Genomic DNA, 9,309 nt, shown 5'->3' with positions numbered 1-9,309 from the left:
AGTGGGATCCGCTGACCCCCAGGAGGCCCTCACCGGACTCCTTCACCCTCCCTGCAAGATCCCTGGGCCGGGTCTCGCCCCCACCCCCACGAGCCCTCCCTCGAGGCCCCAGTGAGCAGAGCATCTATGGGCACAAGCTCCTCTGGCCCGGCTGCCCCGCCCTCCAGGTGCTGACCTGTTTCCTCCAGGCCTGGGGCAGCCCCTGGCTTGGAGGCTCCCTCTCCCCGGAACGACCAGGGGGACCCCCCTCCCATGTCACACACCCACAATGTTTCCACCTTGGGGTCCCCACCGGCTTCGGGCCTGGGTTTTTCTCAGGGACCCCAGCCCAACCCACGTCTACTCTGAGAGCCCGGGCCCCCCCCCACCTCTGACACCCCCCCACCTCTGACACACCCCAGTGCTCTCGTCCGCCGGTGGTCTCTGCATGCCCCCAGCGCCCAGCCACCCGCTCCCCTCTGGTGCTGGGTCCAGAGCCTCCCCCTGCCCACAGGACCCCTTGACCCCTCCTTTACTTTTTCAGGGTCCCCCCAAATCTGGCTCCTCTCCCATCTCCACTCCTTAGGGTCAATCCCCCCATCCCAACCCTGGGGATCCCCAAATCCAGACAGACCCTGGGCCCACCCTCCCTGCCACGTGACCAAGGGGTTGTGCAATCCAGCCCCCTCCCCTGACTCCCTCCCTGAGGGGATTTTCGAGGAGGGCTGAGCTCACAGCGGCCGGCACCCCTGCCCCCCCCAGGGGGCTGGGCCAAGGTATAAATAGGGGTGGTGTCTGCAGGCAGCAGCAAGCCCAGCCCAGCACCACCATGCTCACCCTAGAGGCTGCACAGTAAGTGGGGGCCACCCGAAACTGGTACTCAGGACCCCTGCCCTGCACCTCACCTTTGACCCCTCTGCCGGGCCTGCCCCAGGGGTGGTGGTCTCTGCCCCACCCGGGGGGCAGGTGGGTGGGAGGGGAGGGTGGTCCACACTGTCTCTTGCCCCTCCTGGATCTCTTTCCTCTGCCACCTCGATTCCTTCCTGCGTCCCATCCCTGTCTCCCCTGGACCCCAAAGATCTCTTTTCCTTGGGATGCTTGCTTCTCTCTGCCCTGCTGTCCTCTCCCAAGTGGCCCTCCATCTCTGTGTCTGTCCCCGTCTCCTTCGGAGTCTCACTGCATCCCCGACTCACTCACTGGGTCTGTTCACTCTGCTGCTTAGCACATCTTTTCTATTTCTGGGTCTCTGTTCTCTGCCTCTTGCTCCCTCTCTGTCTCTGTGTCTTTCTCCGTCTCTCCAGTTTGTCTCATCTCTCCTTCTGTCTCCCCATCTGTCCCCCACCCCATCTATCTGTGGGGCTTAATAAATACTTCCTACATCCCATGCCATGTGAATTGTCTCTCCACACCTTTCTCCCTTCCCTCCTCTCCTCTCCCCTCTGCTGAGCCTCTTCTGTGTTTTTCCATCTCCACCCCGACGTCCATCTGTCCATCTCTCTCCTCCGGTCCAAGATGGACCCATTTAACCGACTCGCTCACCAAGGCCCCCTCCCCACCCCCACCCGCCCTCGGGCGCCCACATCTCTCCGGGGACTTTCTCTCCCTCACTTTCCCTGCCCCCGCCCAGCCTCTGTCTATGCAAATGCCGGGGGAGGGGGAAACATTTGCCTGGCCCCCGCCCCCCACTTCCTGTCCTGGTGGGGGTGAGTGTGGTGGGGCTGGTCTCACACAGAGACACGCAGCAGTGAACGAGCTGTGGTGGTCACAGCTGCAGCCGCCTATCCCCCATCTGCCCAACCACTTCGAGACTCAGGAGGCTGAAGACTCCCCTGACATGCCCCTGTGTCTCTCCCCCTCCAGGCTTGACGGGCCACACTTCAGCTGTCTGGTGAGTTGGGGCCCTGGGGGTCAGGGAGGGGTGGGGGGACCCACGTGGCCCATCGAGACCTCCCTGCCTCAGTTTCCCCCTCCACTCCTTCCTGTCCCTTTGGCTTTCTGACTTTTCCTCGGTATCTCCAAGGTCCCCCTTCCCACCCACCCCATCACAGATGTTTTTCTAACATCTCTTTCTTTCTCTCAGACTCTGGTCCACTTCCTCGAATGGGGAGGGGTGGGTCTTTGTGTCTTTGACTTTGTGTCCCTTCCTCCGTCCATCCCACATTTAGTAAATCTACTTATTCCTTCTTCTCTGCTTTACTTCGTATTTTAAAAAATTGAGTCTGGACTATTTCAGACACGCAGAATACTATACCCCACCCCCACAAACCCACAGCTCAGTCCAAGAAATAAAACCCCACTCACGTGCTGGAAAGAAACCCCTGTGGGTGCCCCTTCGCCAGCACATCCCACCCTCCTCCAACTTGAAGAGTTTTGCTTTAAAAAAAAAAAATTGAGGTTTGCCTGACAAGTCAAGAAAGAGACAAATCTTGTGTACAGCTCAATGAGGTTTTAACTTAGGCACACACCTGTGTAACCACGAACCAGACTGCGATATAGAACATTACCATCACTCCGGAAGATTCCCTCACGTCCCTTCCCAATCAATACACCCCTCTGATATTTTCCACCACGGATTAGTTTTGCTTGGTTTTGAGCTTTATATAAAGTGAATCACACAGGGTGACCCCTTTTGGGTCTGGTTTCCTCACGCGACATCAAGTGTGTGTCAGACGTTGGTCCTTTTTCCTTGCTGTATAGTACTCCGTCCTAGGAACGCACCACAGTTTGTGTGTCCATTCTCCTGTCTCTGGGCACTTGGGCTGTTTCCCGTTTGGGGGCTGTTACTAAAGCTGTGCTGATTATTCTTGAACAAGGCTGTTTCGTAGACATACGTTTTCAGTGCTCATGGGTAAATACCTTGCAGTGAGATCACTGGTTTATCAGGATGGCCTATATCTAGTTTTAGACTTTAATTGCTAAAGCAACATGACTCTTGGGATGAATCGGAGTGATATGGAGGTGGATAAAAAAAGCATGGAGAGCATCTTTGCCTCTGTTAAAAACACTTCTGTGCCTCTCACCCTTCAGCCCCCTCCCCCTCCCCCTCCCCCAGGCAGGCAAGACTGGGGGAATTCATCTACACCTTCCCCAGCTGCTACAATGTCACAACCGTGTATCGGTGAGGTGCTGGGCTTCCTGAGAGCCCACAGTCTTAGTGGGAGCTGGCTGCTGTGTCCCTTTGCGAGACCCTGGTCTCTTTCTATGTGTCCCTGCCTGTGTCTCTCATTCTGTGTGTGTGTGTGTGTGTGTGTGTGTGTGTGTGTGTGTGTGCGCGCGCGTCTGGGTCTGGGCCTTTGTGTGTTTCTGCTGTGTTGTATCTATCTCCCAACTCTGTATCTCTGAATGTCCCTCTCTTTGCCCCTGTCTCTGGTGCCTAGTCTCTGTGTCTCTCTTTCTCTCCCTCTCCCAGCCTGTCATAGTCTCCCCGCTGGTCCAGGGAGGGGTGGGGTGTCCCTGCAGCCTGGGTTGACCCCTTTTCTTTCCCAACCCCTGCCAGTACCCAGATGGGGTCTTCTATGACCTGGACAGCTGCAAGCACTCCAGCTACCCTGACTCAGACGGGGCTCCTGGTGAGTGACCCTGGCCCAGCACCCTCCCCACCTGTCCCTTGGGCCCATTTTACAGATGGGAGAGCTGAGGCCCAGGGGAGGCTGTCACCTGGCACAGCAGGACAAGGTTAGCCCAGGCCTCCAGACCTCCTCCCCTTTCCTCTCCCACTCACCCGCTTGCCCATGCAAATCCTGGGGTCAGAGATTTGCACAGCCCACAATGGCCCCTCTGTGCCAGTGCAGGGGCTTCAAGGGGGAGGGGGCCGAGGCCAGACCTCTCAGCTTCTGATTCAGCGCCCTTCCCCCCAGATCTATGGAGCTACGGCCTCAGTCCAGCTGTCCCAGCCGCCTCCTATGAAACCTTTGACCCGGCTGTGGCCACCTTCGGCCACACCCAGGGTGTCCAGCTCTGTTACGGACCCTCAACCTACAGCCCTGTGGGGAACCTGGACCCGGCCCCCAGCCTGGAGGCCCCGGGGCCTGGTTTCCCAGCATACCCCATGGAGGACTTCACAAGCCAGGTGAGGGGGCAGGGTGACCATGAAAATCCCCATCATTTGATTGAGGTTTCCTAGGTGCCAGGCACTGCATCAAAACCTGTGCACACAGGAACCCCTTCATCCCTGTGACGACCCTGTAAGGTTAAGCAGCATTATTACTCCATTGCACCATCGAGCCAACAGAGGCACAAACGTGGGTCAGGGGCAGCACCAAAGGCCATTATCTGTGTGGAGCAGGCTGTCATGGAGGTGGCCTGGGCATCCCCTGGCCACGCCATGGAGACCTGAACCGAGGCCAGAGTGCAGGCTGTAAGCAGAGCAGGGAGGGCCACGGCCAGGGGCCAGGAAGAAGCCAAGGGACGAAAGCAGAGGGAGTGAGAGAAGGGGGGCCTCCCCCTGGGACTACAGGTAACCCTGACCTTCCACAGACCCTGGGCCCCCTGGCGTACGCCCCATACCCCAGCCCCGTGCTGTCAGAGGAAGAGGACCTCCTGCTGGACAGTCCCGCCCTGGAGGTCTCGGACAGCGAGTCGGATGAGGCCCTCATGGCTGGCCCCGAGGGGAGGGGATCTGAGGCAGGTATGTGGGTGCAAGTGGGGTGGGAGGGACTCCAGCTGGAGATGGGGGTGGGAGGTTAAAGGAACCGTGTCTTCCCAAGCGACTACTATATATACTCCAGCGCTAAGGGCAGTTCCCACATCTGCCATCTGCTGGCTGTGTTGCCTTGGGCAACTGTCTCTACCTCTCTGTGCCTTGGTCTCCTCTCTGTACAGTGGGGATGACAGTAATAGTGTCTATTGCTGGTGGTTGGGAGGATTAGGGGGGATCATACGTGTCAATGAGATAGCAGTGTTTGGCACAGAGTTTGGCACTCAATAAATCTTCACCATCATTATGGACACAATAGCAAAAGAAATCATCACAATATCAACTCCCATCTATTATTCAACCCCTGCTTCTGTCCCTGTGCCCGACCTCCATTACTCACAACCCCTGGAAGTTGGAATTATTAGTTACTTTCCCTGTCTGGGCCTCAGTTTCCCATCTGTAAAATGGGCATTGTTATTATCATCCCTATCTCGTGTGGTTATGATGAAGATTAAATGAGCTCATAATTGTTCAGTGCCTAGCGCAGCACCTGGTACTACGCACTTCAGAAAGATCTGTAAAAACACACACACATTTATAGCTGAGGAAACACCAGCTCAGAGAGGTTAAGTCACCACCCCAACGTCACACAGCTGGAAAATGGCAGAGGTGGGGTTCTTGTATCCAATGCCTGCTGTGAACCCCCCAACTCTGTGGGGCCCTTGCTGCTTATAGGAGCCCGGGAGTCAGACCCCTTGGCCTCTCCCAGGATCCCAGTCCCCATGGAACTGACACGCTGAGAGACCCGGAGCTGAAGAAATGGCCACATTCAAACCCACTCCAGATCTCTTCACCACAAGTCAGCTCTGTCATAAGCCTTTGAGGAGCATTGCCAACCCATTTCACAGATTCATCCATGCACTCAACAGATATGTGCTGGCCACCAAGCAGACACAGGACAGACACACATCCTGAAAAATAAAGCAGGGATGAGAGATGGGGGTTCTGGGGTGACACCTTCAGGAAAGGGGAGCAACTTGCCCCGGATGGGGGTGTGGCACAGACAGAGACAGGCAGGTGTACCTAGCAGCCACCTTCGTCACCCCAATTCTCTTGATGGGGAGACAGAGGCTTCGCGGTTCCGGGGCGGGGTGAAGCGGGGAGGGGGTGGGGCGCGGCCCGGAGGAAGCTCCAGCTAACACGCCCCGCACCCGCCGCAGGGGCCCGCAAGAAGCTGCGCCTGTACCAGTTCCTGCTGGGGCTGCTGACGCGCGGAGACATGCGCGAGTGCGTGTGGTGGGTGGAGCCGGGCGCCGGGGTCTTCCAGTTCTCCTCGAAGCATAAGGAGCTCCTGGCGCGCCGCTGGGGCCAGCAGAAGGGCAACCGCAAACGCATGACCTACCAGAAGCTGGCGCGCGCCCTGCGCAACTACGCCAAGACCGGCGAGATCCGCAAGGTCAAGCGCAAGCTCACCTACCAGTTTGATAGTGCGCTGCTGCCCGCCGCCCGCCGGGCCTGAGCCCGGGGCGGCCTCTCGGGGGCTCTCAGGGGCTCCACGCCTGTGTCACGTGGGCGTCCCCACACCCTAGGTCATAGGACCCACGGATCCCCCACCCTGGCTGTGGGGGCGGGGCGCTGCCACAATCCCTAAGCCCTGCCCAGGGTCCTTCTGGGATCCCCCCAGTCATGTCTGGGGCCTCTTTGGGATTCCCTTGTCATGTCCACGGGCCCCAAGATCTTCATGTCTTGGGTCGAAGGACCCAGAGACGACTATACTTATGTGTCTGTGTGGAGGGGCGGGGCAGAGCAGTGCTTCCAGAATCCCAAGAGCTTTTCTGGGATCCCCTTGTGATGTCTGAGATCCCTTGTGTGTCTGCGATCTCTCAATCTCATCTAGGGGAGGGTGAGCCTACAGATCATCACACCAAGAGGGGGACTCTGCCAGCACCCCTAAGCCCTGTCCAGGGTCTTTCTGGGATCCCCTTCTCATGTCTGAGTCCCTCCTGTCCCATCTGAGATCTAGTTATGTCTGGGTCCCTCTGGGAACCCTTTGCATACATGTCTCTGTGCCCATCTGTGACTTTCATTCTGTCTGTCCCCCCAGATCCCTTTGTCATTTTTGAGACCCCCTAATTCTCTGGAACCACCCTGCTATCACTTGTTTATGTCTGGAATTCTCCGATCACATCTACGGTGCCTCTGGGATCCTTTTGTCATGTCTGAAAACACCCTTGTCAGGTCTGGAGGGCGGACCTCAGTGAACCTTGTTGTATCTGGGCCACCTCTGCGATGCCCTTGTTTGTCTGGAATCCTCCAATCACATCTGAGGCCCCTCTGGGATCCTCATCTGGTATGCCCTTTTGGGGACCCCACCAACAGCTCCGAGTTCTCCTGGGGACCCTCCCCCTCCTGTAATGCCCTCCCTAGGGCCATGCTGGGGATCAATTCTGGCCACTCAACTGATTTCTGGATGACCGTGGCAGCCCTCCCCATGTCAGTTCTAACCAGAGACTTTGCACAGTCCAGCAACAGTGGGCCAGCTTTTCGGTGTGGAGAGGCTGGAGCAGGGTGGTGGCCGCTTCTAATGGGGAATCTGTTTTCCAATCTGCTCAAGTCCTCATCGCCCCTGGCTGTCATACCCCGGTGGCTTCTCTCAGTTGTCCGTTCGCGCCAACCATTCTCGTGTGAATCCAGCCTGAGCAGAAGCTTGGATGAACTGTGGGAGCTCTGATTGGAACCCTCAGGGGGTGTCAGAGGTTGTGGGCTAAGAAGCCAGAGTCCCAAGTCCTTGAGCCTGGGTGGCTGGGGGATCTAGGGTGAAAGACTTGCTGCTTCTGGGCCAGTTTGGCCCTTCTGTGAAAGGGGAGAGGAGGAGGAGGAAGATCTCGGAAGTCCCTTGCAGCCCTGTCAAGCCTTTGATACATCTCCTGAAATCCGCCCATCCGCCCACTGGTGGCCAGAAGGAAGACGAGGAAGGAGCATCAAGGACCCAGAGAGGGAAGAGGTCCTTGAGGCGGGCACACAGCGGCTGGTAGCAGAGCCCAGGCTGCGACCTGCCCTCAGGAGGACAGCACACCCCCCTCCCTGGGGCGGTGCCAGGGACGAAATGTCTTTTGGGAGGGCCTCCTCTTGCAAATGAGGTACCTTTCACGAAAACTATCATCATCACCCCAAGTGTGGAATAAAATAAAATAAATCAAGGTAGACAGACCGTCTAGGACCCCTTGTCAGGGACCGCAAAGCTGTCCATCAATACGGGCCTGCTGGCCCTCAGAGACACTGGGACGGCGAGGGGGGAGATAAGAGAGGAGATGCAAGAGGCAGTTAGAGCCAGACCAGGCCGAGTCTTGAAGGCCGCGGTCAGGGCTTGAGATGCAGGCACTGGTGGTTCGATTCAGTTTTTGTCTCCGTCTCTTCTTGACGATTGGAGTTCTTCCCCACCCTCTTCCTGATTCCCTTTCCGTCTGGGTCTTGTTCCCCCCTTTCTGAATTTCTGCCCTCCTCCGGCTCTCTGTCCCACTCTCGCTGGATACAGCCCGCGGGTAGCGAGCGAGGCTCTCGGCTCTCCAGGCGCTCCACCAGCCGGCTGGGCCCGCAGGCGCCGCGCAGCAGTCTGCCTGGCAACCCATGACGTCACAAGGAGACTGCCTTCGGGTTGGCTCCGCTCTCCGTGGAGGCGGGGAATTTTCCGGCTCTTAGGGGGTTTTGGAAAAGAATGGTGGGGGGGGGGGGTGATGGTGGCGATGGGCAGGAAGAAAACGGTGAGGGACTTGTCGTCAATGACACCGGGTCCTCCACCCGGAGTTACTTCCCCGCCCATCCTGCGCCTTAACCCCGAGCCACACCCACCTCGCCCTCCTCTCCGAAACACCTGGAGTCCTGGAGACCCTCTCCTCCCGCAATCCCCTCATCTCCTTCACCTCCCCCCACCCGGCGTCCGGCCACCACTACCCCCATTCGGAAAGCCACAGGCACCCCTGCCGGGAAGGGCGCCAATGTCTGGGCAGCCCTCCAGGGCCTTCCCGGTCTCCCCACCCGCCCCAGCTGGCGCACCCGCCCCCTCCCCCGCCTCCGGTGCCCGCCGCGCCCGCTCCGGGAACCATCGCGGGGAGCCCGCAGGGCGCGGTCCCAGGAGGGGCCGCGGCCAATCCGGGGTCCCAGGCGGCCGGGGCCCCAAGCCATCATGTATGCCCACGCCCGGGGGTGGGACTCCGGAGTCCCCGACCCTCAGTGCCCTCCCTGCGGGCACAGAGACCTCCCCCCCGCCTCCCCCGCGGCCATCCTGCCTACCCTGGGAAACCGGACCCTCCCTCCCGGCTCTGGTTTCCCGAAAACTCCTGACTTGCAGATACTAAGAATGGCTTTCTAGACCCTGTCTTCCCCACCATCCTCAACCCCCATGCCGGGAGTTCTGGCTCAGAGCCCTCACCCACTTCAGACCCCAGTCCTTTACTGTCCCTCCGCCTAGGACCCAAGAGTCCAGGCCCTCATCCTTCTTTCTCTGGGACCCAAAAATTTGGACTCCACGTCCCTTCTGCACCTGGACCCAGGAGTCCAGGCCCCCAGGCCCCCTTCCCTCAGACCCAGGAGTCCCCCGCCTCCGGCACGTCCTGCCTCGGACCCAGGTGTCGGAACCCCAGCCCCTCCTCCCTGGGGACCTGGCATTCAGCCATCTCTCCTTGTCCAGCTGTTAT

At 58.8% G+C, this 9,309-nt stretch overlaps 1 protein-coding gene across 3 annotated transcripts; it reads left to right on the top strand.

Annotated features, from left to right (window-relative positions):
* Positions 1-65: 65 nt before the first annotated feature.
* Positions 66-8,484, top strand: SPIB (Spi-B transcription factor). 3 transcript variants are annotated; one of them, XM_082438363.1, is made up of 6 exons: positions 66-831; positions 1,840-1,867; positions 3,476-3,548; positions 3,837-4,048; positions 4,456-4,606; positions 5,836-8,484. In XM_082438363.1, the coding sequence occupies exons 1-6, from the start codon at positions 809-811 to the stop codon at positions 6,132-6,134; spliced, it is 786 nt and encodes a 261-aa protein (XP_082294489.1). In that variant the 5' UTR covers positions 66-808; the 3' UTR covers positions 6,135-8,484. The 3 variants fall into 3 exon arrangements, with proteins under 3 accessions (XP_082294489.1, XP_082294488.1, XP_082294490.1); XM_082438362.1 differs by lacking the exon at positions 66-831 and having other exon boundaries at positions 919-1,867; XM_082438364.1 differs by lacking the exons at positions 66-831; positions 3,837-4,048 and having other exon boundaries at positions 1,770-3,548.
* The last annotated feature ends 825 nt before the right edge of the window (positions 8,485-9,309 follow it).

This window comes from Balaenoptera physalus, assembly GCF_965194825.1.
Source record: "Balaenoptera physalus genome assembly, chromosome: 19".
In the NCBI taxonomy this organism is placed as follows: Eukaryota; Metazoa; Chordata; class Mammalia; order Artiodactyla; family Balaenopteridae; genus Balaenoptera; species Balaenoptera physalus.
The sequence above is the reverse complement of the archived record's forward strand: the minus strand, read 5'-3'. Positions and strand labels throughout refer to the sequence as shown.